Here is a 26,875-nt window from a genome sequence, read left to right as displayed (position 1 = left end):
CCTAAATGTCCGTTACCGCTTTGAAGTAAATCAACGGACTACCGTGACATCATAAGGCTGATAAGCCCCATACCACCTCCTTTAGAAATATGTACTAACTGAGAAGACCGCATGTTCCCCTCACTTTAGGTTGTAGCTAACCTATCCTTGCATCGGCGGTGAATTGGCCATATCAGTCTCTCGCCTTCACCGCCATATGGGCACTCAAACAGAAGCGTCATATCGTTAGCAACACTGTCAGACTTATCCGACTACGTCTTCTCTCAGAATATCTTCTTCTTTCGCCCACTATCAAGGCCAACATATTCTCACTTTCCACGCCCCACAGCCCTTTCGGACGGGAATAACCAGACTCCAGGGTAGTAGTAGTGCGCTGAAAAGCACCGTGAACTTCCTATGGAGAGAATGCAAACTCAAGCTGCGGATGAGGTATGTCTTCCCAGCTTCCGGTTTCATAACAGTGCCCCGGGAGAACATAAATCCCAGAGGCTGTTCACCTTCACCGCAAACATCAAACCGAGTGGTTGTCCTTGCACGCGTACGCCTCAACATCACAGCGCGCGCGCCACTACTTATTTCGGAGAACGGCGAACCCACTAATGCGTGCCCAGTCAGATCTCAGCATGTTCTGCACCCTTTGGGATGAGGACAGGGCAAACGACGAGGAGCCGTCCCATAGTCCTCTGGTCTCTCCACAGCCAGCTTCGACCCGGATAGACAGTGAGAGAAGACCATCCGTCGTTTCGATCAGACTTCAGCTAACCTCAGCTTCCGCAAATCAAAAAGTAATGTCTTTCGGTGCCCCTTGTCAATTCCAGAGAATGACGACACCGCGAGACTCCCCGATTCCAGATGATCCCGCTCAACTTCCCTCTACGATGTTCACACCGCTTTATAAACACCCTGGGCCCGTCGGTTTTTTGAAAGAAGGTGCACCTGGTTGGGATCGATGTTCTGGAGAGGATAAAGACGATTGGGACCTCTTGTGTGTGATCAAGCACAAATACAAGCTCAAGCTACCGTCAGCCGAACACAGCGGGAGCCTTCTTGGGCGCGGGAGACGCCTTCATCGGGCCGCTCAAACCACCTTGGGGCGATCAGGGTACCATGGCAAGTGCGACGCGCAGCTGTCTACCTCCACGCTCAAAGCGGAATTCCCCGATAAACCAGGCGATCCGGAAGTCTCACAACGTCAACAGGAGCAAGACCGACAGCGGGGATCGTTCGCAAGCGGTACATATCGAGTTCAGCACCAACAAGCAACTCTTGTCGAAAACAAACATCGGTTGCAGGAAGATCTGGCTCCGCCTGCACGTGGGATGGACGTCATCTCGCACTCTGGAAAGAGGCCCGCGTTTGCTGGTCGAGATGGAGGATCAAGGAGGGTACATTCTCCTCCTCAGCCAACACCAAACAGAGGCAGTTCTAAGATGACAATATCAAGCTTAGTGTCTGAGCTTGCTCCCCGCAACGATTTCGAACGTCCGTCAACTCAGCTTAGGACCGTATCCACTCATGGCAGGGCCCACGCTGAATGGGAAGGCAGGTTAGAGAAGACCAATTCAGAACTCCCAAAAGCCCATCCCACGGCACAAAGGAATGGTCCAGCTGTATCCAGAAGAGTATCTACCAGTCCGCTCGGCAGCACTGCATTCCTGTCCAGAGTGGGAGTAGGGGAAAGGTTGCCTACCGGAACAACCCATACACTGACCGCTCCTACCTTCAATCTGGAAGAAATAGGGCTTTCACAGACCTCGCCCACAAAACTCAACACTTTCGACCACCGTACAAACGGAGTACCTTCGATGAGCGCTTCAGAAGCTTCACACAGTTATTGCATCCACCAAGATACTGCAGTCAAGGCGGATCAATCCAACGGCAATCCGAGCGTATCAACAGAAACAATGGAGTCAAATGCCTGGAGGCTTATACCAACCATTCTCACAGGAGACACTCTACAGTTCTCGCATTTCTCAGGTTACTTCCCAGGCTCCCCGCCGTCGCAGTATTCGCCGCAGATGCAGACCTTCCAAGCTTCCAGTATTCCGAGGGACTTTTCACCATCACCTTCCCGTCAGTTTAACTCCACGCCCTGGCGATTTACTGAGCCTGGATTTCAATACGATGGAGCCGGGTTCGCACATAGGGGTCGTGGAGAATGACAGAACTGCCAAGAGCCAATCTCTTGAACTACCAACAGTATGTAGTATCGTTCCGAGCTCACTCTCATCGTTTGCTCACCTTAGTTCTTCTAGATAATAGCCGCAAGGTTCGTGTCGAGGACTACGTGTATGTTCTCTGCGCAACGGAAGGGAGCGACTTTAACACGGATATAAACCATAGCCAACCAGAAATAGCTAAGGTGAAGAGTATCCTTCACAAAAATTGACTAGAAATACAGTGGCTTTACTACGAGTCAACTCCTGGCGTAGTATTGCTCTCAAATGCTAAGCCGGTTATTAAAGCAGAGAGCTTGATAGGATATGCCACTTAAAAGCATTGAGCTTAGCGCAGGTTATGTAGCAGCAAGGCAAAGGACAGACGGACCCTTCCGGCCCTGGAATTGCTGTGGGCCATGCACAGGATCGAAGATATCTGTGCGTGACGCGTCGCCTCCTACTCCTCAGCTTCACCTTCTTGTACGCTGTTGTGATCACTTAATTGAGTTCTATCTAGGTGCGAACCCAAAAAGTACGGTCCACGGCGGACAAAATTATCGTAGGTCAGATACTCTGTGGTGATGTTTACATCGTCGGTAGAGCTTGGTGGGATGATTACAACGAAGTCTATGTGCTAATGAAGTGTCTTCAAAACGTGGAGGTTTCCCTTCAGCCCTAATCACCATCTTCGTCCTCATTCTGCGCAAGATATCTATGACAAAGAATCATCTCAGCAGTGGGTCTCGTCCGAGGATCAGGCCGCAAGACATTGAACAGGAAAGTTAAATCTTCCTCCGTCAGTCCTTTCATATGCAAGCGCGTTATCCAGTAGTTAGGCACGTTCCCTGCGGGGTCTCGCTCCGGAAATGTACAACCAGCGTAGAAGGGCTCATTGTAGAGTCGTTCGTCGAACTTAACTCGAGCTTCTAATAAGTGACAAAACTGTCCGCACATGAGTATAGTCAGAATATAAATAAATCCAGGTGCAGAAGTACCACCATTCCCCAAGACCATATATCCACCGAAGAATCAAATGGCTTCCCGAAGTAGACTTTTGGACTGCGATATGTGATGGCCTGACAGATCCCCGTTGATGGTGGAATGACTAACAGGAGCCAAAACTTAGATTGGTAGTGTCAATGTAAAGGTACCTTGACCGAGGTCACCAAGTTTGACAACGATCCCTGATCCGTCACTTGGATGGTTTGGAAAGAAGTTGATCAATATGTTTTCCATCTTCAGATCTACGAATAACCATTAGAAAAGAAGGCAATGGAATCATGATTCGCTTACCGGTATATACAAACCCTCGTTTATGGATACTCTGAAGCGCCTCGAGACAGCTTCTCATAACCATTTTGATCGCTCCTCTCGTAAACTTCCGTATATTTCTCGCTCCCCAGACGGTCCTTTAAAAGGGCTCCAAAACCATTTTAGGAGGACCTGAAGTTTCACTCGGCGGTATTGAATCACCCTGACAGCGGATAAATTGACAATCGTCAAAAGATTTTGTGCAGCTGAATCTCCCTCTGGAAAATTCTCATGTCTCGTTCCGAGTCTGAAGCTGGCCGCTTGATGAAGTTGAGAGCCTTTTCGTTGTTTGCGTCGAGGGCACCCCACAAATATGACATTGCACCAAGGGATGGGATAAGGGGGACTGTGAGCCTGTAAGTCAGGCCGGTCTGTCCCACAAGAGTCAAGGGTGCCCTTCACCCATGGAAGCCTGGTAGGTACCATATTCCAAAATGCTCAGAGGCTGAACGGAAACTCCAGGCGAATAATAGCTGCAGCTGAATAGACCCTACGAGATGCCACGAAGGCTAAGTAGAGTGATTGCTTGTGGCCCGATTATATGTGTGATGCCTTATTAGTGGTGGAGTACTTGTACAAGGCAATGCGAAGATAAGAGTATGACCTGCGTACATATTATCATGACCCTTTGTCTATTTCTAGCTAGTATCACCGATCTCCGTACCGATCTCCGTACCGCCCACGTCATTTGTTCCCACACCCAACCTCAGTTGTAACAACGCGATATCAATGTGTCATCTAAGCTCAGTGCTTTGCGTAGACAGCCCGCTCAAACCGCCATGAAGTTGGATCCTGCAGTCGCTCAGCTTCTCAATCTCGACCCTGACACAACAACAGTGTCTCCAGCTGGAGGAGGGGGGTGCAGCTCCGCATCGACCTCAAAGATTACTTCTCGGCTTCACGACGGGAGCGAGAAGTTATTCTTCATGAAAACTGGGCGAGGGGAGGACGCAGAGGTCATGTTTAGGGGTCGGTGTTCCCTTTCGCTCCACTGGTTTGGAATGGGTGTTAAACATCAGTCTAGGAGAACACGAATCACTCAACGCGCTGCATTCCGCCGTCCCCTCCCTATGCCCAGCGTCGTTCGGCCACGGCAGGTTTGAAGACCAGCCCTCCACCTCTTTCCTCGTGGCTGAATTCCTCAATCTGGGAGGACGCTCGGCTTCCAAATCTGGACCGTCCCTCGCCGCCAAACTCGCGAAACTTCATACGACGCCCGCACGTATACCAGAAGGCTACGACAAGCCGATGTTCGGGTTCCCAGTAACGACATGCTGCGGCGATACACCGCAAGACAACAGCTATAAAGAGTCATGGGCGGACTTCTACGCGGAAAATCGGCTACGGTTCATTTTGCGGAGAGCGGAGAAGTCGAATGGTTCAGACAAGGAGCTGCACACTCTCGTTGAAGCGACTGCATCAAAGGTAGTCCCGAGGCTGATTGGGGACTCGCACCTCAACAACGGCAAAGGCGTTACTCCTGTGGTAGTCCATGGCGATCTCTGGAGCGGGAATGCTAGTGTAGGAACCATTGGGTCGAAGAGCGGAGAGCCGGAAGATGTTGTCTTTGACCCAAGTGCTTGCTACGCGCACAACGAGTATGAGCTGGGTATAATGAAGATGTTTGGCGGTTTTGGTGGCAGCTTTCTGAAAGAATATCATGAACTGTGTCCCAAGACGGAGCCAGTGGAGGAGTACGAGGACAGGGTGAAGTTGTACGAGTTGTAAGTGACTGGGTCACCTTCTTTTAAGGGTTGAATGCATTCTCATCACCTATAGGTACCATCACCTCAACCATTACGCCTTGTTTGGCGGCGGATACAGGTCCGGAGCGGTCAGTATAATGAAGAGCTTGGTCAAGAAGTATGGTAATGGATGACCATCACGATTCGTTAAAACCAAGATTCTTCTCGATGGCTTTTTACTCCGCTGGCGTCCACCATACAAGGCACTGAACGTCAACTCAGGGTTGGGACACACAAAGTCGCAGTGCTTACTTGGCGACTTGACTTACAACTGCTTTCTATGACTTGGACATCCCATGCTGCTTACTGTGATTGGGTCATGGAACCTTTGGCCACAAGCCATCGCCAACTTCCCATGACGATTTTCAGCGGTGACTGTAAAGAAGGACCACACCGCAGATGGGGATTCAATGTTCAAGGTGGACCGTGCGATATCAGTGAGTGCAATCCTTGCGCAATTGCCCTTGAAAGCTTGATGTTCTAGAATGATGTTGGTTTTGAATAATGAAGCGAAGCGCAGGTCTGCGTGTGTCAAAGCTCCGACGTGCTGTCTACGAAATATATACACTTGTGTTATCTGGAGACAGAATGGCCCCAGTAATAAAGAGCGAGAGTCGTAGAATAATGGCGCTGGGCCAAGATCGACATGATGGAACGGCTGCACAGCAGCAACGCTCATGAGGTCGACGACGAGTTCTTTGGATGGAAGTCGTCGCTGTGAACGGAGCACTGCATTCCCCGCTGAATTATCAACTCCTGACTTCCATCGCTCGTAACACTTGCAGTTGCCCGCAACCTGTTCTTTGTAGGTCTGCTCGATATACCCGAGAGATCGTCATCGATGCCGTTCTTCCTAGACTTCGATGATTTCGTTGTTACGGTGCGCGATGTGGCTGGGCCGTTCGTTTTCGACGAGTCTTTGAGAGAGTGCAGCGGATAGCTTCCGGTGTTGCGGCCCCTCGAACCATAGCCGGAGCCGTACCCCGAACCATACCCGTCCAGATCGATTTCCATACCGAATCCGGAGTTGAACGAGCGCATGAATGCCTTCAATGTTGGGATAGTTGCCGCTAGGAGAGACCAGAAGAGTTCAAACTGCGAGTAGAGTAAAGCCGGAATGATGGCTATCGAGACATCGGTGCTATGTTCATAACTCGAGACATAGTGCAGGTGGGCAGCAGCCAGACCCACGATTGGGAACCGGAACCCGAAAGCAATGACGACTTGAAGCTTGATGTACGTCTTCATTTGGATCGGCCAAATGAAGAATATCGGTAAAAGCATTAGCAGGAGCTCGATGAGGATGTTGGTTGCAGTGATGGCTCGCCAGCGATTCACTTGATAACCGCACTCCCGTTCAAAGCCGCGAAGGAAGCCATCAGGATCGCAGGAGATCGATATAGCGATGATGGATCCAATGCACCAGATGCCAATCAAGACGATTGTGGCGTGGCACAAGATCCAGGATTTCCGAGTTGCTGTTATGTCGCGGGTGAAGAGGCGGAGCATGAGAGCTGCTACGGAGCCTTTGGCGAAGGAAAGGGAGAGGATGAGGAAGATGTGAGACACGAAGGCTGCCTGTCCAAACTGTCAGTGCTAACCGTCCACGCGAAGGGAAGATGTGAAAGACAATGATCAAGGACATACCTTCCCGGCTCTTTCTATGGAAGCGGGTTCAAGGAGCTGTTCAGAATGCCCGAGGCCGTTGTTCATGGCAACAAAAAGCGGCACGACCTGGCCGAATTGAAACACCTACATCCAGTCAGAGGGGAGGCATAGAAGCCCGCAGTGAGAGAACCCATACCGTTGCTATCAGTGCCGTCCAGTCGTCCACACCGTACATGTTCCATTTTATGTGTAGTCTCACAATGATGATAAGGGAAGCGTATATCAAACAGAGAATGGAGGTTATCCACAGATACCCGGAGTGGTCATCGTCAGTGATGGGAGCAAAGCGGTTCTCCTCTGTAATCGGCAACGAGCTCATACTGAACTAGGAGAAGTTCGATCTCCACCTCGGCCACAGAAGGACGAACTCCTCAGCCATTATGAGTGCCGGCCGGACCCGTGGCTATGGTTATCGGAAGCTCAACTCTGCGCATGGTACCTAAAGGCGGCTAGCATGGACGTTGTGTGAAACGTGAAGCTGAGGGCCAATAGCTGTTATTGCGGGACCACATGAAGAGGAAAAGAAAATGACGCTGAGGTTGGTTTCTGGGTTTCTTCCAGGCGTAACCTAGCACCGAGTTGCACCTTACCTCGCATGCAAGCACAGAGTGCCAAGTGCCGTGGTACGAGGTCTATGATGGGACACGAGGGACCCGGCTGGATTGATCAGACGACAGACAATTGACCGCTCATCCCGCGCCCAGTCCTTGTGGGCGCATTCTCCGGAAGTCCTCTCCAGGTTTTCCTTGCGTCCCTCCAGACTTGAAGATGCCTGATGCATAAACTAAGAGGAGGGACTTGGGCCGTGGAAGCAAGGTGTGCCGTGTACGGTGTGCCACCTTTGAAGAGAACAAAGGGAGGCTGGCGCCCAGAACGCCCAAGACATGTATACGAAGCATTTTGGAAACATTTCATTTGTACCGTTCAGTTGGGTGGATGGTTGTCTATTGGGCTCCCTCAACAAAACGTGGAAGCTTCAAACGCCGGCTCTCGAAGAATTGCTGCAGTTTGTTGGTGGTGCGGCTACACGACCTGAAGTGCTGCTCCCACCTAGACTACTGCTATAGTAGTTCCTGGCGCAGGATGGAATCGCTCGGGGTACACAAACTCTGAATTGTGGCAACAAGCGGAGGCATGGTTGATGGGTTCGGAGTAATCGCTCCCATGCCAGAGCATCTATACCCAACAGTGTGGTTGTACCGCGCTCGCCTCGTCCCTTTCTTCCGCCCTGATTGACCAGAGCTGAGGTTCGCGAAACCCACCCTTGCAGTTAGCATTCACTTTCGCCCGAACCGCCGTGCCGCCCCAATCCAGGCGCAAATTCCGCTTCCCCATGTCATGTCCCATCCCATGTGCAGATAGGAACCCTGTGCTCCGTACAGAAAAAAGCAAAATGGTGCGAGGGTCCAGGAAGAGCTCCGTTAAACATGACTGCATTTGGCGTGCATCGCATTTGTCTTGGCCTTGGGACACATGCATTTCTTAGGACGCTCCCGCCCCACAGGAAAACCCATCTTCACATCTCATCATGGCCGAGATCGCGAAGTTACCTGTCATTGATGGAGAGACATATGGTGGAGAGCCCGATGCTGCCGTCGATGATGCTCCTGAAGAGGTGGAGAAGAAGGGCACGGCTGCCGATAGGCATGCCATGTGGAGGATGGGCAAAGTACAGGAGATGAGGGTATGTGGCACAGCAAGAGAAGCAAAGATTGATGATACTGATCCAACTCTGGCCAGAGGAATTTCCGCTTTGTGAGCATATTCGGGTTCTCCATGATACTAATGGCGAGCTGGGAAACAATGCTAGGGTAAGATACTGGATACACGGATATGTTTTCATCAAGAGTTCTTCAAGGTGGAAATTCTGTCGCTGGACAGTTCTGCTTCTCCAAATATTCCAAAGTCAACACTCTCGTCATGCAACGGCCAAAAGCAGCCACTGACAGGCATTCACAGCACAGCAACCATTGGCCTCGTCGATGGAGGAACCGCAGGCTTGATCTGGATGTACCTGATATGTTGGATTGGATTCATCTGCGTCAACACGTCGATGGCTGAGATGGGTTCCATGTGAGTGACCAACGGCATCACCTTCAACAAACCTGTTTCATTGGCTGATGCTGTATAGGGCTCCGACCAGCGGTGGACAGTACCACTGGGTCAGCGAATTTGCTCCCGCAAAGTACCAGAAGTTCCTGAGTTACATGATCGGATGGCTTTGCGTCCTTGGATGGCAGACTGGCGCCGCCAACACGGCTTTCCTCGCAGGAACACAAATCCAGGGATTGATTGCGCTCAACAAGCCCGACTACACCTTCGAGGCATGGCATGGCACGCTGCTTGTGTTTGCAGTATCGGCATTCAATGTTATCTTCAACACTTTTCTGGCAAAGAAGCTGCCACTGGTCGAGGGGATCGTTCTGGTGGTCCATATCTTCGGATTCTTCGCCATCCTCGTCGTGCTCTGGGTCTTGGGCCCCAAGGGTGATGCGGCTGCGACGTTTACGACTTTCAACGACTATGGCGGATGGAACAACTATGGTTTGGCGACGCTCTCGGGCCTTGTTGCTGTTGTTCTCCCTCTGCTCGGAGCCGATGCCGCCGTCCACATGAGCGAGGAGCTTCGCAACGCCTCGAAAACACTGCCCCGTAGCATGATCTGGACCACTCTCATCAACGGGTCAACCGGATGGGTCATGCTCATTACCTTCTGCTCCGTCCTCGGAAGCCTTGACGAGGCACTCGAGACCCCGACCAAGCAGGCATATCTCTACGTCTTCTACAACGTGACCGAGTCAGTGTCCGGCGCCTCAGCCATGGGAGCCCTAGTCATCACCATGGCTATTTTCTGCAACTTGAGTATCACCGCGACTTCCTCTCGCCAACTCTTCGCCTTCGCACGAGATCAAGGCATCCCCTTCAGCAGCACCTTCGCATATGTGAGTCACTGATCCCCTCCCCCATATTTCTCAATCATCAGTTCCCCAGCTAACCAAAGAGTCCAGGTCAACCCCAAATTCGACGTCCCCATCAATGCCATCTGCCTCGCCTTCACCGTCTCCTGCCTCCTCTCCCTCATCAACCTCGGCTCCTCCATCGCCCTCATAAACATCGCCTCGCTCTCCACCGCCGCCATCATCGCCTCGTACATCGTGTCCATCTCCTGCATCGCGCTCAAGCGCATCCGGAACGAGCCTCTCCTGCCCTCAAGCTTTAAGCTCGGCCTCGCCGGCCTGCCCATCAACATCGCGTCCATTGTCTTCCTCGTCTTCATCTTCGTCTTCTCCTTCTTCCCCATGGGACCCAAGCCCAGCCCTGCGGGGATGAATTGGAGCATTTTGATGTTTGGCTCGACGATTGTGTTTTCCTGGGTTTACTACTATCTTCATGGGAGGCATGTGTATGCGGGGCCGGTGGCGTATGTGCGCAAGTCTGCTTAACGGGGTCTGTCTATGTTGTGTGGAAGGCGCAGTAGCATTATCACCGTGTCTATGAAAATGCTATGCATGTATATATGGACAATGGATTCGCATGCCTGATTCCATTTTTCTCTCTACTCTCTAACGGACTCGCAAAGCCAGACATCCTGAACCTATCAGCGGGAAATGAATCCACGTACATGTTTTCCAGCGCGCAGCCTAACAAGTGCCCCGCGACTTGTGCCACGCTGTCGAGAGACAAGTGTGTCGGGGGTCTGCAGAGTACTTCAATAGCCCGCATCGGCGAAGATGACGCTTCTGGAGTATATTGCGCTTCTTGTGCGACCGAGTGTTGGAGTGGGGCGCCCGTCGGTTGCAGACCGCTTCATAGATCAGCTCCGAGGTCGCATCCAGCTTCTGCAAAACGCATGGACCTAAGGATCAGGCTTATAGAGCTCATTTATACCGTACTGTGTGCACCGCTGGGGTGGTGCCGTACACAGTTGGCCACTGCTGTGCTGCCGCAATTTTTGTTTGACACAGAGGAAAGGGCAAGCTGAATGGCTTGCGCGGACAATTGACGACCGTGGCTGTCTCAGATTATTATCACTTCATCACATCACTGTTGGGTGTCTTTCAGATTCGACGTGAGTTCTCAATCTAATCCAGTGTCGTCTCCAACCGGGTGGCAACGAGGTGACCACGAAGTGCGTAAATTAGTCTCTGGACTCGAAAATCTCTCAGATAGATCCTGAAATACCATTAATTAATATGACTGCACCATGGTTATGATTAGAAGGCATCAATAAGTCCCTCTTGATGCGCGGGACGGGTACTGCTTGGTCAACCTCAGTGGCCCTGTCGCCAACCCCAGGGTACTCACCACTAAGTGCTCAGCAGCTCCAACCTCCTACTGATTAGAAGCCCCGCTGTAAAAGGCAAATGAGGGAAAGTGAACGAATACTTGATAGCCGGGCCCCAGCGACTATGATGAACATAGGAACCATTGCTTTGATCTGGGCGTGACGATGACCGTGACCGCAATACTCACAGCGTTTTCGGGAACTTGAAGTAAGTTTTGCATTGAAAACTGTGATACGTAAACCTAGCGGTGGGTTACAATCTTCTGGTGAAAGCATAACCCTATCCAGAAACCGGCCCAATCGCCTACCAAATCATAGGGTAAAGCCAGGTAATCCCATAGTACGCCTGCCACTGCCCGTTCATTCCTTCCCTCTAAACGCCAGAGATGCCTCGCTAATGCATGGAAATGCGCCGGACTCCGCTACGCGTGCGCCAAAGTCTGGATGGCAAAAAATCCCATCGTTACATGATTCACTCCACAGTGTACCAATACCCGTCGACCATCGTCCTTTTCGGGCGTCACGTGCTCATTGCTGGGCCGGTGCCTGCGTGGTCGGGGTGTTCTCCTCAGTCGATGTTATGTCAGCATCATCTTGAGGGTTTCCCACTGTGACAGGAGTGGGTGCAATCCTCCTTCGCTTTCCCTCTCTCTGCTCTTCGACTTCGGGAACAGCTTGTAACTCCCGTTTCCTCGTACCCGATGTGCTCTCCTCTCTTTCGGATTCACTCTCCCGCCTAGCCGTGGCCACGCCAGGGATGCCACTAAGGGAGCTGCTAGCACTGTGCGTGCCTCCGTGTCCATGAGCCGGCGTATGTGGTGGAGTCCACACCGGTATAGATCCCACCGGCCCAGAGTTCGCTGCGGCCAGTCCTGGAACCTGGGACATGACCGGAGTAGGCGCATTCATAGGAGCTTGATCGGCCGCATTGGGAGCAAATGATGACGCTGTAGCGATGCTCGAGACGGAGTTGCTCCTTGTTGGGCTGCCAGGTCGTGCTGGAACGAAGGAAGATGGTGAGGCCGGGAAGCCCGCGGACGGTTGTTTCAACAAAGCTGGAACAGCTGGTGTTGTAGAGACAGGCAAGCTAGAGGTTGTCGGTGTTGGCGTTGGGGTAGAATGATTAGAGGATTGGGATGCACCCGTGTTGATACTGGATGGAGTGTGGTGATGTCGGCCCTGCGTAGCCAGCGGCCCGGTGTACTTCTCTCCCAACTCCCCGGGTGCAAACGTCAGGGCCGAGCAGAAGCCATCGTTCGAGCTGATTATAAGCGTCAATCCATCACTCGACCTGAAGATTATTAGAAAATAAGCAAGCTGGTGATAAGCGGTTGTCTTACCAAGTGATGTCCGTAAAGGTGGCATAGTGGAGGTTGCTCACGATACACAGAGGCTTCTGTTGTTGCGTATCGTAGATGTGAACTGCGTCCTGGGTCGCTACCGCGTACACCATACGATACGGAAGGCTGAATGTAGACGGAGGGCCGGGAGGCGGTGCCCCAGACGTAGATGCGTCGTTCTCAGATGTTTTCGGAGATGCAGATGTTAGACTGGGTGAAGGGGAAGGAGCACTTGTCAACCGGGGCGGGTCCATGGAGGCATGGGATGTAGGTGCTCTGGAGGGGATAGCGGGCTCGGGTAACGATGGTATATCCCCCTCTGTTGATGACGTGTCGACCGTAATATGCTTTGTCGGGACGGTAGTTGCTCGTAAGGTGTAATATACGGGTGAGCAAGAAACAGCGACAGATGGCTTCTTGTGGCCCGGTAGATATGCCACGGGGGGTTTGTTAAGCCCAGCTCGGGTGTAGATGTAAACAGTGTTGATGATTTCTTCCGAGGGCTTCTGAGGATCGGTGGCTGATGCGTGCACCGCTTTAAACTGGCCTGCAGGTGTGAACAAAAGGCTTCCATCGGGTGCAAATGTGAGGCGCCTGAAAAAGGTCGGAAATGTTTCGTTCGCATAAAGAGGGGCGTTCCTCACACCGATTGTGCCAAGACTGCTGATGCTGGGAGAATTGGGCATTACAGCAGGGAGAGGCATGGAAGGAGCCGGCGACGCTGACCGACGAGAAGATCCGAACGAGGATCGACGGCTGTGCGACGTCGGTGGGGGGTTCATTGGAAGGGCCAGTGATTGCGGAGTGCCTGGCGCAGACGGTGCTGGAGAGCCCACAGCCAGGCTTGAGTCCTGCGAGACCAAGGAGGTCCGCGCTCCAAATTCCGGCGGTGCAGGGCTATGGGATGATACCCGTCGAGCGGGAAGGTCCATCTTGGTTGCCTTTCCATGCTGGGCCAAGGAGAACTGACCATCTTTCGTCTTCAGAGTGTAGATGTGTACCGATCGATCCGAGGACTGCGTGGCCACGTACTCGTTCAAGGGATCCCAAGCTACACCTTGTACATAGTGATTATGTTCAGCAATCTGCCGTACGCAGGCACCTGGATCAACATTAGCCGACGACTTAGGCTCGATGAGGATTTCCGTACCTGTTTGTGCATTGTAGATGCGTGCAATGTTGTCCATGCTCCCCGTTATGAAAAAGACACCATCTGGAGACCATGCAAGGTCGTATATCTCAGAACCCATGGAGCGGCACATGTGCTTGACTCTCCAAGTCTCTTTATCTTCCAATCCCTCTTCGAAGTTATTGTGGTGCGTCTGGTTCTCCGCCGGAACCCACAGGAGGATATTGCCGTCATCGCCGGCACTTGCCAGAGTTTCCCCTACAACCATGGGCGTTAGTATCGAATCGGGATTCAGGGATGGATGGTATACCTCTCGGACACCAACGAACAACATTGACAGCCTGAGTATGCTTCACCAGCGTCGAGAGATAGACGACCTTCCGTTCCTCACCGACAGCCTCGATCCTCCATAGCTGATACAATTGTTAGCTGGTACTGAAACCAGAGTCTGGATAGTGATTCACATACCCGGACATTGTTGTCACCTCCTGCCGTAGCTAGACGTCCTTTGCCGTGGTGCTCGAAGTGAGCTGAATAAACCGGGCTGTTGTCGTTGTGCCAGGAAACAAGTAGAGGAGCTGCCTTCATCCTGCTCCGGAGCTACCTGCTACCTTGATCTCTCAGTAAACGGATATATGATGGCTGTGAGTGCTTTATCGACAGTTATAAAAGCTCCTTGGAGGTTTGTGGGCGACGACGAGTCCAGCTGTCTTGCGTGCAGAGTGCTGATAGGGCTATAATGAAATCGGGAGCTCCTCTGGCAAAGATTACATCCCTTAATGGTCCACTCAGTAACAAGAAGCTGATCGTGAGCGAGATGATTGTTCAAGTAACACAATTGGGTGAGGTGTGCAGCGAGGTGAGGTGGTTGGTAGTTCATCATCGGTCTGAGGTCTGACGCCGCGTGAATCGCGTTAAGTACGCGCTACACCCGAATAGGGCATTCAATTAGTTTCACCTCGCGACACCGCGTACAGTAAGAACAATGCCGCCCACAAACAACCCCCGCCCATTTTAAAAGGATGATGTCGACGGTGGTTTCGTACGGGAAAAATGGGCAAGCATTCGATAAGGGAATCACGCTTATTGCATACTTACCTTCTTTCCAAACACGACCTACAGGTACGGAGCGGTTTTGATATTACGATATCTCCGGAGGACTCGATATGTTCCCAATATAGATTCCATGGACCACTCTCAGTGCAGAACCATTGTGAGCAACAGGCGTAGCGCGAAAAACTCGAAAGTAGACATCTAAGCAATGCTCCCATTCCAAAACCCAACTACAATGGTACTTCGGTGCCCTTAGAATCCATATCAAGCGAGTAGGGCTCCGTCCGAACCTCGAACATTATGCTTGGCCGCATGCAAACGTCTGTGGTCGAAACAGTGAGCACACGATGACCCCGTTTCCAGTCATTTTATCCCCGCAGCTCTCAGGAATTCTTCCTTCCTCCGAGAACCCTTTGGACCAACATCAATGAGCTTCACCACCTCCGCCATCGTCTCAACCTCTACCACTCCTCCATGTCCAAAATCCCAGCGTACGGGCTCCTCAAACCGCACCTGGAAAGCCTGCCAATTCTGTGCTTTCAAAACATCCACATGCTCATCTACTGCTGACGCAGCTCCCGTAAAGACTAAGATGCCCGGGTAGCCCGGTTTCGTGATGCCGGACAAGGGCGACGACGGCGAGACGGCGAGTTTCCGTTTGCCCAGCGCAAGCAAATGGTGCAGCCAGATGATGACGGTCTTGCTGGGTTCCCGAGTACATGCAGCATGGGCGAGAGGACCGTCTGTATCACCCTGTAAGTCATTGCTGTTGTTAGTGGAAGCAGTCATGGCCTGGAAGCATCCCAGAATGGCGTCGAGAGCTTCGTCGCCTTTTGCTATACCCAAATGCCGGATCGCGGCTTGCATGCGATCGCGCAAGTCGTTCTTCGAGCGGTCGCTTGCAGAGAGTACATCTGGCAGTGCGGTTTCTGGATAGTGTTCAGGGATGCGGAGGTGGAGTAGGGCTGAATTATCAATGAACTTCAGTTCTCGACTTTTTGGGTTGTAATCGATCTGATCAGGGTACATTGCTTGCAGGAGCTCTAGCTCTGTGCTCAATCGAGCTTCGGAAGACTCCGACATGGCGGAATGCTCGAGAATGTGCACAATGGGATGTGGGTGGAGGAAGACGTCTCTTCCCGTGCAACCGTGCGCGGTCTCGTTACAGTGCACGTGAGACGGAGATGGCCCACTCCTGAGAAGAGGCTCCAGTAGGTACCATGTTTCATGGGATTGAAAGCATTAATCTAACGTTTGTTATGTCAAGCTGATCTTGCACATTGAGAGAGCTGGTCCTCGGTACTATCACGTGATACCACCCAAATCTTCAACCTTTGGAAGACAATATGTTATCTTGGAAACTCTCGACGACATCAATTGCTGTTACACCAAGATCACATGGTACATAACACCTGTTGAACAGAGAATAATATAGATATCATGCAAATATCGTCACGGTGTACACCCTATAAAACTGACTGCACCCGCAACACAGTCCGCCTACCAATCCCTCAGCGGCGACGCGGGATGCGTCTTCACCACCGGTGACCACTTCTTATCCATAGTCGAGCTCCTCGACACCTCCGTGAGCGTAAACTCCGAATCCTCCCTGATCAGTCCTCTCCGTGAATCGCCCGTCGCCGACCGCATCGCAGCTCCCGGTCTCCACCTCCCCGGCCGTATCAATATCGGATGCTCTTCGTCCGTGACATCCAGCAACCCGAGCTTCTCTCCCGGTTCCGTCACAGGGATCGCATCGGCGCAATGTCGCCACGTCCCTAGACCGAGCTCCTCGTGCGCGAGTCGCTGGAGCTGGAGTGTCGAATTGGCTGCCCATTCGAGGCGGGCGTAGGTGCTCTCGTGGTTGAACTTGCGCCAGCGCTTGTCGATGAAGTTGACAATGTGTTCGATTGTGTAGTCTAGCAAGATGATTGCGGTGCCGATGGCGAGGATGGCGACCATGCCGAGGACGTTGAAGGAGTAGTAGCGGGAGCTGATGATTTTCTGGGTAGGCGTCAGTTGCCAACCGTCATGAGGTGGAGAGGGAAATGGCAAATCTTACCTGGTTTCTGCACATGGATAGCGAAGGCTTGTCGACTGGCGGTATGACAAACTCTGAGATGGCATCCGTCAACGGTCCATTCGCCGTTTCTGCGAAGACGAATTGGTACGATGCAATGGACGTTCTGTAAAGGTGTTCCATCTCAAGTTGCCACTGGTTCGCGGGCAGTGCATCGTTTTGCATGCCAACCCGCAAACCTGCTCGTGCTTGCAGCACCGCGCTGCCGGCGGTCTGATACGGAAGCCCGAGGTTTATCCCAATTGACCCTATCGAGATATTCTTTGCCCAGCCCATAGATAGGCGGTCAGTATCCGGAAACAAGGTTTGCGAGCCGTTGTAATAACTCGTTTCATACGAAGTCAAATTCTCACAGCCACCATCGCCTGACAGATTGGGGTTGCAGTATTGAACTTGCGACGTGCAAGCTATCACACCTGCAGGTTCGTCCCTTGTGAACAGCGGGGTACCGTTGTAGTCGGTATCGAACATGGATGAAAAGTTTGAAGGAACATGTGCGGAAAACCATGGATCGTCGACCTCGTATTGGTAAACCACTCCCGGAGCGCTCAAGAAGAATAGATCCAGATTCCGGTCCGGAAGGCTTCCGTCCTTATCTTGAAAGAGCTCGGGAAGCGGGTCGAAGAAGCCACCTGTACTCTGAGGATTCCAAAACTGAGTGCCGACGTAGTAGTCCGGAGTGGATCCCTGGAAGAGGGTGTAGTCCTTCATACGATCCGTCGAGAAATTGGCAGGCACCTGGAACGTAAAGGATGAGTTCCCTCTGGTATAGAGCCCCTCGATACTCGCATTCCCGTAGAAGTACCTCATAGTCGACAGAGCTGGATTCTCCTCATCGAGGAAATATTCGCTACGACCTTCCGTGACAAGCGGCGCACAAGCGACCCTATTCCTTATCTTAAAGCGATGCTTTGGGGGAGCGTTCAGGCCCATGTCGTAATGGCTATCCAAAAATCCAGTGTCCATTACAATGTTGCCGTCTTTGAGCTTGCATAGTTGTTCCGCGAAGGGACACGATGCGTTGCGATCTACAGTGTATGGAAGCTTGGGCTTGACGAAGTAGCGGCAATTCTCCGACATGGAGGCGTGGTCGTTCGAGTAGCACTGGAGCGCATAATTCTGGTAGGCGGCAATATGGTCCTGGAGGTATAGCTCGTAGGCCAGCGTGTCGCCCGTTGCATTGCTAGTGACCACTCCGCATCTAGAGCCCTTGAGGAGGACCTCACTTGACTCGTTCTGCGTCGAGACTTGCGAAGAGAACACACCTACAGAGTGGATTTGTAAGTATTTCCTCGACACCAATTCTCTTCGAATTTCCCTTACCTGCAAGTGTGATTGCTACAGATAGGACCAGGGCAAGTACAAATAATGGAACCAGGCGCAGCCACGGCCTCCGGGCGATATTCCTCCAACAATACGCTGTACAGAGGATAGTCAAGGCACCGTTGTGTGGTGACTCGGAGTTCCGCAGAATCGCCTGCCGCTGGTGGTAGAGAGCATCTTCTCGTTCCAGAGAAGATAGCTTGCGATGTATGAAGAAACATGCCAACCTCCACAGACTCTGACCCGTAGCACTCACATACAGAGCAAGAAACGCTATGAGAAACCCTCCCGTCGCTTTGTCCACTGTCAGTGTTGCTCCTTTGACCTGGCCATGGCTCCAGTTGATCCAGAACCCGGTGTAGACGTCGAACACAGTAAAATCTGCCTTCAGGACGGATTCAGCCATGCCTGGAGGGAGTCCTGTGGGGCTTGGGACCGAAGGAGCATCAAACTCCGCGAACGGGGATGCTCAGCCCTATATTAAGGCAATCCGATCCTTGTCGCTCGAGACTCCTTTTCAGTTCTAGTTTACCGCTGAAGGTTCTACTCCGCCGTCTGATTTGTCAGGTGGCGGCGGCATAATTGCTTTAAGGTTATCCAAGAGGTGCGTGCGGACGATCGCAACCGTTTGAGGTTGCGATCCTTGTATGGATCCTAATCAGCGAATCGCGGTCCATATCTCCCGAAGTCTTGACGCGGTTTATAGGTGGGGGCCGTTTAGGAAAAACATGAAACAACACCCAATTGGCCTGATAAGTCTCCGTCAAGAACGAATAATGCAGGAGCTGCGACAAAGTTTTGACGCTCAAGACTTTGGCGTTTTCTGCTCCTACTCGTACTGTGAGAGCTCCTTTGTATGCCCACGGCGTCCGCCTCCGAATTCAGCAGGAACAGTAGACCCAAAGACAATTGACGTGGCTTTTATGTTGTTCTGACGCCCTACACTCCGCCTGCGAGTAAATTTGCTCAATTGCAATAATGACAGAGCGAGTGGGAGCTGAGGTTTATACCAGCCCAGTAGGCCGTGGAGGGAGTATCCTCTGGAACTCCATCGAGTCAGCGAAAGGAAGACATCCGATAGGCTACTTTACCTCCGTCCCGCTGTCTGATTCGTTTCGTCTGGACTGTGGTACGATTTTATCTGCTCCAGCTCCACGTCTCCAGCTTTGGCCAAGTCTTGACTCGTCCTGCAGGTGGCATGGCGCAGGTAGGTGGCAGACTTCCAAGGTTTATTATCACAAGTTCATTTCGATAAGCATCTCGAGAGCATTAGAGCTGCGGGTGTATCGTAGACTGTTCCATGAGTCTTGACATGCGAAGACGACTGAATATGCTCTTGGAGAATCACGAGCAATGCAAGCCACAGTACCTAGGAACGTTCCAGAAAATCAGTTTTGGAAGCGCCCCTCTCACGTGATACCGCCATTCACCCCTCACGCCAGCTTACATAATCGCCCCATCTACACAGTACTCATTGCACAACTCTTCAAATCCCGCCCTATGACGAAGTCTGACATGCCGATCGAATCCTTGATCGACACACTTTGCATATACTTCATTTCCAGTAGATAGCTACGCTTTCTATCCCAAGCATATCCATTCCCAGCTCAATATCCCCTCTCTCTCTCCCAGCTACTATAAACGAAAGGAAATATGGGTATCATATGAAACAAGCGAATGCTCATCTGCAAGCGAGAGCAGCAAGACCCAAAACACATAGGAAAACGCAGGAATAACCCGCCAGAAACGCCAGAATGTGCATGTATGCTGTGGGACCCCGCCCACGCTCATAGCCATGGGCATGGGTATGCATCACTTAAACAGGTCCAAACGCCCCTTTCTGTTGTGTGTGTGTGTGTGTGTGTGTGCATGTGTTTCCAAGCACGGTGGTGAAGTTCAGATCAACAATCCCACTCCCAACGCGACGGCGCTGAGCCCGTCCTCCCTCGCACGCTCCTCACTCGTCCTCCCTTTCCTCGACGCCGCTTTCGCCCTGCCGGCAAGCGTAGGCGACGGCGGCTCAGACGACATGAGCGCTGATCGGATGTCGTCGGCATCGCTGCCAGAGGCATTCTGCTCGGACGACGACGTAGCCGACAAGTCGTATCCGAAGGTCATCGAGTCGTCTGTGACGCGGCGGGCGGGCACCGATGGGGGTTCTACGAGGATGGGCGCAGATGGGAACTTCGGTGCGGCCCCTTCGGCGATGGTGGCGAGGGGTTTTTGCTTGGGGAAGTTGTGGACGTCGTAGCGCGGCGGGAGAGGGACGAGGTTGATCAGAGTGCGCTCGCGGGGGTTGATGCGCATGCGCTTGCCTCCGCTGAAGACGACGTCGCTGACCCTTGGGGAGTTCGCCAGTAGGACGGGGGCACAGCGCCTCCGATAGCGTAAGGCCTGTGCCGGTGTGTGGGAATGCGGAGGGGAGGATTTGGGGTCAGTAGATAGATCCGCAGTGGCACTCGAGGAGGGGCGCTCTTCGGATTCGCCGGTGTGGGAGGTCGTCCGACGGGGCGTGGGGAAGCGAGCATCTTCGGGGTCAAGATCGTCAGTCTCTGGATCAGCGCTTGCATGGGCTGCAACCGCTTGGCAGTTGGACCCTGAGCCTTCGTTTGCGGGTTCACCACTGGAAGCTGTGCCTGCGAGATGCGGATACAGTCGGCGGATGATGCGTTCCTGTTCTGCAATGATCATGCGCCCGCTCTCCAAGCTTAACAAATTGTCGAGATTTTCGAGCCGCCCTCCGTCGAGCATTCGCTGACGGCGCTGTCTCCGGGGTAAGCTTCGATACCGAGGCTCGCTGCGATCTTCCAGAGGTGGGCTGATGTCCACAGCCGCACACAGCTTCTCGACCCAGTCCAACATTTCTTCCTGCGATGGAGCGCAGAGCAGGAATTGCTCTGTTTCCAATCGCAAGCGGAGAACATGCTCCCGGACGGGTTCAAAGAGATGGGGGTCCGTCGCAAAGAGCTTCTGGCGGGCGGAGCCAGGTATCAGATGAGCAAATGGCGACTTCGGGACGGGTCTCGTCTTCTTGAAGTCGCCCGCGACACCGATTTCGCCATGCTGCAGGGAGAAGCTCTTGATGAGACGTCCTGCGCCAACTGCCTTTGTTTTGCTGAAGGGACCGGGGGATTTGGGTCGGTAGATGCTCAATTGTGTGCCCTGTAGAACCACAAACGTCTCTTGCCATTCGCGATTGCTCGCAACCTGGAAAGGCGAGGAGAGCTCCTGCTTCAATCCTAGCTCGCCACTGACTCCCACTGAGCAAGTGTATGCAGGAAGCGGGCAAAGCTCGCTTTCCGCTCGTGCCCTCTCATTGAGCTGTCTCAGTGTTCTTTCGCTGTTTGCGGCGGCATACGTGGGCGGCGGTACAGGAGGAGGCAGTTGTGCGTGTGTGTGAAAGGTGTTGTGGTACCCGTAGGTAGGCGGATTGCTCGAATTGCTCGACCTGGAGCTTCTCGACCTCGAACTCGGCATGGTGCGGTCGGGAGTTGTGGTTGCCTGAGCGTCCGAGTTATCAGACATGGCGGGCATTCGGAGGATGCATGCAGGAAGAAACGAGGTAACAGATGATGCCCGGGAGACTATGCGTTTGCCTCGAGTTTGGTCGACTTTTGTCCAAGACGGCGGTAGGTGCAATGGGCAGCGAGTCGGCAAGTTGGCACGACCAAAGTTGTGCTCGTGGTAATGGTAAATAAGAGGTGATGGTTGCTGGCGACCTCGGGAGACGAAAGCGGACTCGCGAGCAAGCTACCGTATTGAGTTCGGCGAGGACGCCGGCCGCTTCTATAGCACGAAACCGGAGGTTGGCGCAACGAGACGCTTTGTTCTCAGGTCCAGACGGCTCACAGAGCTTGAAGTTTGGTGGTGGCAGGATTTTAAAAGGGTCGAGAAGCTCACAGGCGACAGTGGCAGGCGAGAGCGAGCAGCAGTAGTCGTTTCTTTTTTGTAGGTGGTCCTGTAATAGGGCCGCGGTGAGAGGCAGGGGCGCTATGAGGTAAGCGCGCTCCTGGCGGTGAGTTGAAGCTCCAAGATCAAATTCTAGTGGACACCCTGATCACGGGAGGACGTTGCGCCAGAGACTTGTTGCTCCGTTGACTCGGGTGTGAATGTGAAAGTGGTTGAGTTGGGAAGGTCAATAGGTTGCCGATATTGAGAGCAACAGGAATAGCAAGCATAGATACAGCAGAACCCCCCCTTCGCCTACTGCCACTCTCGTGTTATTATCTATGCACGGATTGGATCCCGCATCTGCAGGCATAGTCATCTCCATAAGCTGCAACGGGTCAGGCCAGCTTGGAGAGGCCAGAAGAGGCCGAGCTGCAGCACCACCAGCACCACCACAGCAATTCCCCTCACCCCTCACACGAAGCTGTGCAAGGTTGCTGCAGCTTTGTGGCGGCCGGCGCAAAGACAAGACGACGGTCCAGAATCCGGTGCAAGGCGACTGGGCCGCCAAGTCTGTCTGCCCGCATCGCTTTCCAAGATTCCACTTCATCCACACGAGTGACACGAGTGACACGGTACACCGCGTCCGCTTCATGGTCACACAGGTGCCCCTCGTCCATAACCGTCCTGCAAGCCCCGATATTGCATGCCATCTGACGGCGGGACGCCCGATGCGTCTCTCCGCCTCCAGCAGCACCACTACTGACAGCTTTGGGAAGACATGTCACGCCAGGCACCATAGAAACCCGCCCTCACCATCTGTCTGTCCAGAAAACTGTGCCGCTGAGCTAAAACCCAGAGGATGCGCGTGCTGACCAGCTGATGATGCTGAAATGGCTTGCAATATTCCACGCATGGCTCACTCTGTCGTCCGCGTAATCCGCCAACACAAGAACTCCTCTCCAGTGAAATTTCGTACACCTCGCAGTGTCCCCTTCATTCCAGACACTGTTTCCGATTATTCGGAGACGTGAGGCAAGGAGCACCGCAACAACTCTGCACTATTTGCTGCTCTCTGTTGACCAGCTGCGGTTATCGCTTCGACCCCAGCTGCCCTCGTGCGCCCCATCCTGGCTGGCTGGGAGCTGGGTCGAACCATCGATGATCGATGATCATGTCGCTATTCGTCAAATTCTCCGTGCGCACGGGACCTCGATGGATATCTTTGAGTCTTGGAATACGGAGCAAACGAGACCGACAACGAACACTGCATACTTTTGACGATAACGACGATAAGAGACACTAATAGTTCCAGTTACTGGTCATGTTCGCACCGAGACGAAATGCCACAGGTACCTGTGTCCCAGGGCAAGGCGCGCTTGAATGTCTTTGGAGTCGTGTTCTGACGCCAGCGTTTGTGCTGTCGTGAGACTTCAGCGTCCGGTGAAATCAAACTCCTATGATTGGCTGTGTCGACATTCAACGTCCGATGCTTCAGGCTACTGTTGTGCATTCGGTGACGGCAGCTCCCTGATTAGTTTATTGTCGGTAGTACTTTTGGCTCAGCATCAGATACACGTCTGACCTCATCTCCGTGGAGTTCCGATGCCGATGAACTGTCGGGATCCGTCTCGCCGTGGACTGCGGGACCTGCACGCAACCTATGCTAACATTGCTCCCAGAACGGAAACCTGACAGGATTACTTTAGGGCTGTTGCGCATCAGCATCAGCAAATGAATCGCGCTGAGAAACCGGGTCTCACAGCCGAGTCAGCATTCTTCAAGGCACATATGCTAGCCGTTGCCGAGCAAGCCCATTCGGTTTCCGCACTATTGTTACACACCGGAAAACGGCTCGAACTGGCGAGCCTGACTGAACAACTTCGAAACCTGATAAACCACTACTTTCTTCGGCGAGAACATGGACGTAGTTCCAGCTATGATAGGCGACTTTGGGCTCTGAGGACCTATGAAATCAATCGACCTGTGTAACCCGACTGCAACCAAACTACCGGACCAACAAACCCAATGGAACCTTCGAATTGCAATCAGGATGTGGTCTCCGGGATAAGTGGCTACCACCACTTCTCGCAGTACACTCTCTCAGGTCGGATACCAGGAGTTCCCCTCAGCTGCTCAACTGTACTGTCCGTCATATTCGGCGGCCCACAGACATAATAAACCGACGTTGCTCGGCCTTCTTCCGGACCGATAGCTTCCTGTAAGCTCTGCATACTGATCCGGGTCTGGTGAACAGACGTAGCTGGAAGGTTGAAAGAAGCACCACCGCTCTGAGGGTCCGAAATCATCAGCTGTCTGGCTAACTCAGTAGCTTGCGGAAGTTTAGATCCATCCCAGGTACCGGTGATGTGCAGATCCAAGGAACACGACGATCCTCGATTGGAAAATAGGCGCACGATTCGATCCAGGAAGAGTATTTGATGCTGTTCCGAATGCGACGAAGGCATCTTTGTAGAGTACGACAGATGTATGTGAGCCTTGCTGGATGTATCTTCGCATATATGGGTGATCATGGACATGAGTGGGCTATTCGAGGACCGTCAACCTCTATCTCAAAGACTAATGATTCACTGAACTTACTTGATCCCCACTCCACCGGCAACAAAGACGGCTCTCGTCACACTCTCCTCATCCATCCCTGGCGGCGGCCACACAAAACTCCCACCCACGCGAACATTCAAGACGGTACCTAGAATATCCTGATGGGCCCTCCACAGCCATGCCGCCACGGGGTTCTCAGGGCTCTTCTGAATGGCCAACTCCACAAACGGAACAGACTCCTCTGTCCCGGAGGTTGAAGCACCGTACCGCGGAGAAGAGGTGACTGTGAATCCACCGGCCTTTGAGATATTTGGCATGTAGACGTCGAGCCATTGGCCAGGAAGGAACTTACCGGATACGTTAATAGTAGGCGGTGGTGGGCGAAACAAGGAGGAATATAAATACCTTGATTCCCCTTGCATTGACTGCACTGAGCTTGAACAGTCTTATTCGTTCGTTCACTGGAGTTATATCACGGATGGTAACAGGGTGCAAGCCTTTATCTCGCGGTTCTGCAGCTGTGCGCTCCTCGTGGCTGAGAGATGCTTTCGCCGAGACATGCTTCATTTTGATAGATGGCACGGTTGCGGTGAAACGACGAGACCACACGGAGTACCCAAGATGATGTGTTTTAGGTGCAACAATTCGCATAGTATCTCCTCGCCGGAAGCATTTCAAACGAAAATACTGCGAGTATTGTTATGGATGGGAGCGTTGGCCTGTGAAGGTTCCGACCTGACATATGCATGGTCAAGGCGGCGCTAAACCACATTTGAACAAGCCTCGGTCCCCCACGTGCTGATGTCCCTTCAACATCAGCATCAGTTCAGCTCTCCTCTCCGAAGTGAAGAATAAGACAGGACTCTATTTTCAACACTCTTTTTGTTGGCTAACTTTTCTCCCTTCATACCTACTGGACTTTATATGCACATCGCATAACCCAACAGCTCAACATGTCCACTGAAGAAGGCTGGCACACCGTCGAAGACGGCCAGAAGCTGTACACAAAGACGTGGAAGGTATGTCTATCAGATTCCGCTCTCCTGAAGATATCCCCTGCTAAGAGAGTACCAGGCCAACGGCCCCGCTAAAGCCCGAGTCGTCTTCATCCATGGATTCAGCGACCACTGTAATTCGCTTAATGCTGCTGAACCAAAACCCCCTTGACACGTGATAGGCAACACTTACATCAAGTTCTTCGACGCCCTCGCTTCGCATGGCATTGAGATCTACACGTTTGATCAAAGGTATTGTCCTTCTATTTTCAGCCTTATATTCGGTTTCATATTTCTATCTGCTGAGCCCTCTTCATTCGCTAACACCACACCAGAGGATGGGGTCGCTCCGTCACAAAGCCCTCAGAACGCGGACTAACAGGCCCCACAACCCGGGTCCTGGACGACATAACCTCCTTCATGAAGACTGTCATTCCCTCACCCATCCCTCTCTTCCTAGTGGGCCACTCCATGGGCGGCGGCGAAGTCCTATACTACGCCGCCCGCGGCCCTTCGGAAATCCGTAAACACATTCGAGGATACATGTTAATCTCCCCCTTTGTCGATTTCAGCCCTGCGTCAAAACCTTCGATCATCACCGTCGTGCTGGGACGAATGGTGGGCAAGTTGTTCCCAAAGAGACAGATGAAGAGTCATTTGGATGTGAAGCTCGTATCGAGAGATCCAGAGGTGTGCAAGGCGTTTGAGACGGACGAGCTGTGTCACAACATGGGCACCCTTGAGGGGCTTGCTGGGATGCTGGACCGAACTATGGAACTCGCAAGCGGGAAGATTAAGATTCCAGATGATGCGGGCGAGGGAGGCGTGACGAGGATATGGATTGCGCATGGAGATGAGGACGGCATCACAGATTACTATGCTTCCAAGAGGTTTGCGGAAACATGTGTTACGGCCAAGGATAAGGACTTCAAGTCGTATGAGGGGCATTTCCATCGTTGTAAGTATATGATGATCTGTTTGTTTGCGCTAAGAGTACTAATTCGAACAGTGCATGATGAACCGGAGCCATATGGACCGGCGTTTCTGAAGGATATGGTGGACTGGATTCTTGCTCGCTCCGTGGATCCGGTACAATCAGATGTCCAGCGACCGAGGTTGTAGGTGGGGAGCTGAAGGGCAGTGTAGGAGTGTCATGTGTGAATGTCTAATGATTTGGAATCCCCATAGCGACTGTCCTTCTCCGCGCATCTTGGGAAGCTAGTAGACGTACCTTCATATTACGTACATTTGTTTGTTACCAAAATAGCGTAGATGGTAATGAGTTATAAATGTACGGGTATTGTAGAAATGTACTTCCTAATGTCAACCATGAACAT

The 26,875-nt window shown here is 52.5% G+C and overlaps 11 protein-coding genes across 11 annotated transcripts; 5 read left to right on the top strand and 6 right to left on the bottom strand.

The window, feature by feature from the left end:
• Nucleotides 1–599: 599 nt before the first annotated feature.
• Nucleotides 600–2,162, top strand: EI97DRAFT_442855 (uncharacterized protein; the record flags this gene model as incomplete). The annotated part of the gene is made up of 1 exon (XM_033799781.1): nucleotides 600–2,162. The coding sequence occupies one exon, from the start codon at nucleotides 600–602 to the stop codon at nucleotides 2,160–2,162; it is 1,563 nt and encodes a 520-aa protein (XP_033653406.1).
• Nucleotides 2,163–4,249: 2,087 nt separating this feature from the next.
• Nucleotides 4,250–5,349, top strand: EI97DRAFT_378206 (Ketosamine-3-kinase; the record flags this gene model as incomplete). Its single annotated transcript, XM_033795652.1, has 3 exons — nucleotides 4,250–4,439; nucleotides 4,495–5,194; nucleotides 5,250–5,349. The coding sequence occupies 3 exons, from the start codon at nucleotides 4,250–4,252 to the stop codon at nucleotides 5,347–5,349; spliced, it is 990 nt and encodes a 329-aa protein (XP_033653405.1).
• Nucleotides 5,350–5,794: 445 nt separating this feature from the next.
• On the bottom strand, nucleotides 5,795–7,430 carry EI97DRAFT_58766 (uncharacterized protein). Its single transcript, XM_033802939.1, has 3 exons — nucleotides 7,020–7,430; nucleotides 6,863–6,967; nucleotides 5,795–6,793 (listed from the first exon to the last, which is right to left on the bottom strand). The coding sequence occupies exons 1-3, from the start codon at nucleotides 7,200–7,202 to the stop codon at nucleotides 5,891–5,893; spliced, it is 1,191 nt and encodes a 396-aa protein (XP_033653404.1). The 5' UTR covers nucleotides 7,203–7,430; the 3' UTR covers nucleotides 5,795–5,890.
• Nucleotides 7,431–8,286: 856 nt separating this feature from the next.
• Nucleotides 8,287–10,351, top strand: EI97DRAFT_58695 (amino acid transporter). The gene is made up of 5 exons (XM_033802938.1): nucleotides 8,287–8,567; nucleotides 8,624–8,694; nucleotides 8,843–8,956; nucleotides 9,015–9,825; nucleotides 9,892–10,351. Exons 1-5 carry the CDS (start codon nucleotides 8,412–8,414, stop codon nucleotides 10,324–10,326), a joined length of 1,587 nt encoding a protein of 528 aa, XP_033653403.1. The 5' UTR covers nucleotides 8,287–8,411; the 3' UTR covers nucleotides 10,327–10,351.
• Nucleotides 10,352–11,364: 1,013 nt separating this feature from the next.
• Nucleotides 11,365–14,512, bottom strand: EI97DRAFT_419493 (WD40 repeat-like protein). The gene is made up of 5 exons (XM_033796992.1): nucleotides 14,106–14,512; nucleotides 13,948–14,050; nucleotides 13,659–13,895; nucleotides 12,509–13,610; nucleotides 11,365–12,459 (listed from the first exon to the last, which is right to left on the bottom strand). Exons 1-5 carry the CDS (start codon nucleotides 14,223–14,225, stop codon nucleotides 11,697–11,699), a joined length of 2,325 nt encoding a protein of 774 aa, XP_033653402.1. The 5' UTR covers nucleotides 14,226–14,512; the 3' UTR covers nucleotides 11,365–11,696.
• A 301-nt stretch (nucleotides 14,513–14,813) lies between these two features.
• EI97DRAFT_433810 (uncharacterized protein) lies at nucleotides 14,814–15,810 on the bottom strand. Its single transcript, XM_033798464.1, has one exon. It carries the CDS (start codon nucleotides 15,771–15,773, stop codon nucleotides 15,054–15,056), a length of 720 nt encoding a protein of 239 aa, XP_033653401.1. The 5' UTR covers nucleotides 15,774–15,810; the 3' UTR covers nucleotides 14,814–15,053.
• Nucleotides 15,811–16,190: 380 nt separating this feature from the next.
• On the bottom strand, nucleotides 16,191–18,499 carry EI97DRAFT_442849 (uncharacterized protein; the record flags this gene model as incomplete). Its single annotated transcript, XM_033799780.1, has 3 exons — nucleotides 16,191–16,694; nucleotides 16,753–18,035; nucleotides 18,094–18,499. 3 exons carry the CDS (start codon nucleotides 18,497–18,499, stop codon nucleotides 16,191–16,193), a joined length of 2,193 nt encoding a protein of 730 aa, XP_033653400.1.
• Nucleotides 18,500–20,091: 1,592 nt separating this feature from the next.
• On the bottom strand, nucleotides 20,092–21,561 carry EI97DRAFT_353610 (uncharacterized protein; the record flags this gene model as incomplete). The annotated part of the gene is made up of 1 exon (XM_033794870.1): nucleotides 20,092–21,561. A coding segment is annotated over one exon (1,470 nt), but the record flags the coding sequence as incomplete, so codon positions are not given.
• Nucleotides 21,562–22,246: 685 nt separating this feature from the next.
• EI97DRAFT_58592 (uncharacterized protein) lies at nucleotides 22,247–23,076 on the top strand. Its single transcript, XM_033802937.1, has one exon. The coding sequence runs from the start codon at nucleotides 22,323–22,325 to the stop codon at nucleotides 22,854–22,856; it is 534 nt and encodes a 177-aa protein (XP_033653398.1). The 5' UTR covers nucleotides 22,247–22,322; the 3' UTR covers nucleotides 22,857–23,076.
• A 980-nt stretch (nucleotides 23,077–24,056) lies between these two features.
• Nucleotides 24,057–25,110, bottom strand: EI97DRAFT_378367 (uncharacterized protein; the record flags this gene model as incomplete). Its single annotated transcript, XM_033795658.1, has 3 exons — nucleotides 24,057–24,528; nucleotides 24,583–24,890; nucleotides 24,949–25,110. 3 exons carry the CDS (start codon nucleotides 25,108–25,110, stop codon nucleotides 24,057–24,059), a joined length of 942 nt encoding a protein of 313 aa, XP_033653397.1.
• Nucleotides 25,111–25,381: 271 nt separating this feature from the next.
• Nucleotides 25,382–26,873, top strand: EI97DRAFT_433806 (alpha/beta-hydrolase). Its single transcript, XM_033798463.1, has 5 exons — nucleotides 25,382–25,562; nucleotides 25,618–25,672; nucleotides 25,721–25,790; nucleotides 25,874–26,496; nucleotides 26,548–26,873. The coding sequence occupies exons 1-5, from the start codon at nucleotides 25,497–25,499 to the stop codon at nucleotides 26,658–26,660; spliced, it is 927 nt and encodes a 308-aa protein (XP_033653396.1). The 5' UTR covers nucleotides 25,382–25,496; the 3' UTR covers nucleotides 26,661–26,873.
• Nucleotides 26,874–26,875: the final 2 nt, after the last annotated feature.

This window comes from Westerdykella ornata, assembly GCF_010094085.1.
Source record: "Westerdykella ornata strain CBS 379.55 unplaced genomic scaffold EI97scaffold_12, whole genome shotgun sequence".
In the NCBI taxonomy this organism is placed as follows: domain Eukaryota; kingdom Fungi; phylum Ascomycota; class Dothideomycetes; order Pleosporales; family Sporormiaceae; genus Westerdykella; species Westerdykella ornata.
Note: the sequence above shows the minus strand (reverse complement) of the source record. Positions and strands in the feature narration are given on the sequence as shown.

Coding starts and splice junctions, on each gene's coding strand:
- EI97DRAFT_58592 (XM_033802937.1), top strand. CDS start 22,323: ATGCACGGATTGGATCCCGCATCTGCAGGCATAGTCATCTCCATAAGC.
- EI97DRAFT_58766 (XM_033802939.1), bottom strand. CDS start 7,202: ATGAGCTCGTTGCCGATTACAGAGGAGAACCGCTTTGCTCCCATCACT. Junction 6,968..7,019: donor GGACGGCACTGATAGCAACG/GTATGGGTTCTC, acceptor GACTGGATGTAG/GTGTTTCAATTCGGCCAGGT. Junction 6,794..6,862: donor CCATAGAAAGAGCCGGGAAG/GTATGTCCTTGA, acceptor CAGTTTGGACAG/GCAGCCTTCGTGTCTCACAT.
- EI97DRAFT_433810 (XM_033798464.1), bottom strand. CDS start 15,773: ATGTCGGAGTCTTCCGAAGCTCGATTGAGCACAGAGCTAGAGCTCCTG.
- EI97DRAFT_433806 (XM_033798463.1), top strand. CDS start 25,497: ATGTCCACTGAAGAAGGCTGGCACACCGTCGAAGACGGCCAGAAGCTG. Junction 25,563..25,617: donor TGTACACAAAGACGTGGAAG/GTATGTCTATCA, acceptor AGAGAGTACCAG/GCCAACGGCCCCGCTAAAGC. Junction 25,673..25,720: donor CCATGGATTCAGCGACCACT/GTAATTCGCTTA, acceptor GACACGTGATAG/GCAACACTTACATCAAGTTC.
- EI97DRAFT_58695 (XM_033802938.1), top strand. CDS start 8,412: ATGGCCGAGATCGCGAAGTTACCTGTCATTGATGGAGAGACATATGGT. Junction 8,568..8,623: donor GCAAAGTACAGGAGATGAGG/GTATGTGGCACA, acceptor AACTCTGGCCAG/AGGAATTTCCGCTTTGTGAG. Junction 9,826..9,891: donor TCAGCAGCACCTTCGCATAT/GTGAGTCACTGA, acceptor CAAAGAGTCCAG/GTCAACCCCAAATTCGACGT.
- EI97DRAFT_419493 (XM_033796992.1), bottom strand. CDS start 14,225: ATGAAGGCAGCTCCTCTACTTGTTTCCTGGCACAACGACAACAGCCCG. Junction 13,611..13,658: donor CATCTACAATGCACAAACAG/GTACGGAAATCC, acceptor ATGTTGATCCAG/GTGCCTGCGTACGGCAGATT. Junction 12,460..12,508: donor ACCTTTACGGACATCACTTG/GTAAGACAACCG, acceptor AATAATCTTCAG/GTCGAGTGATGGATTGACGC.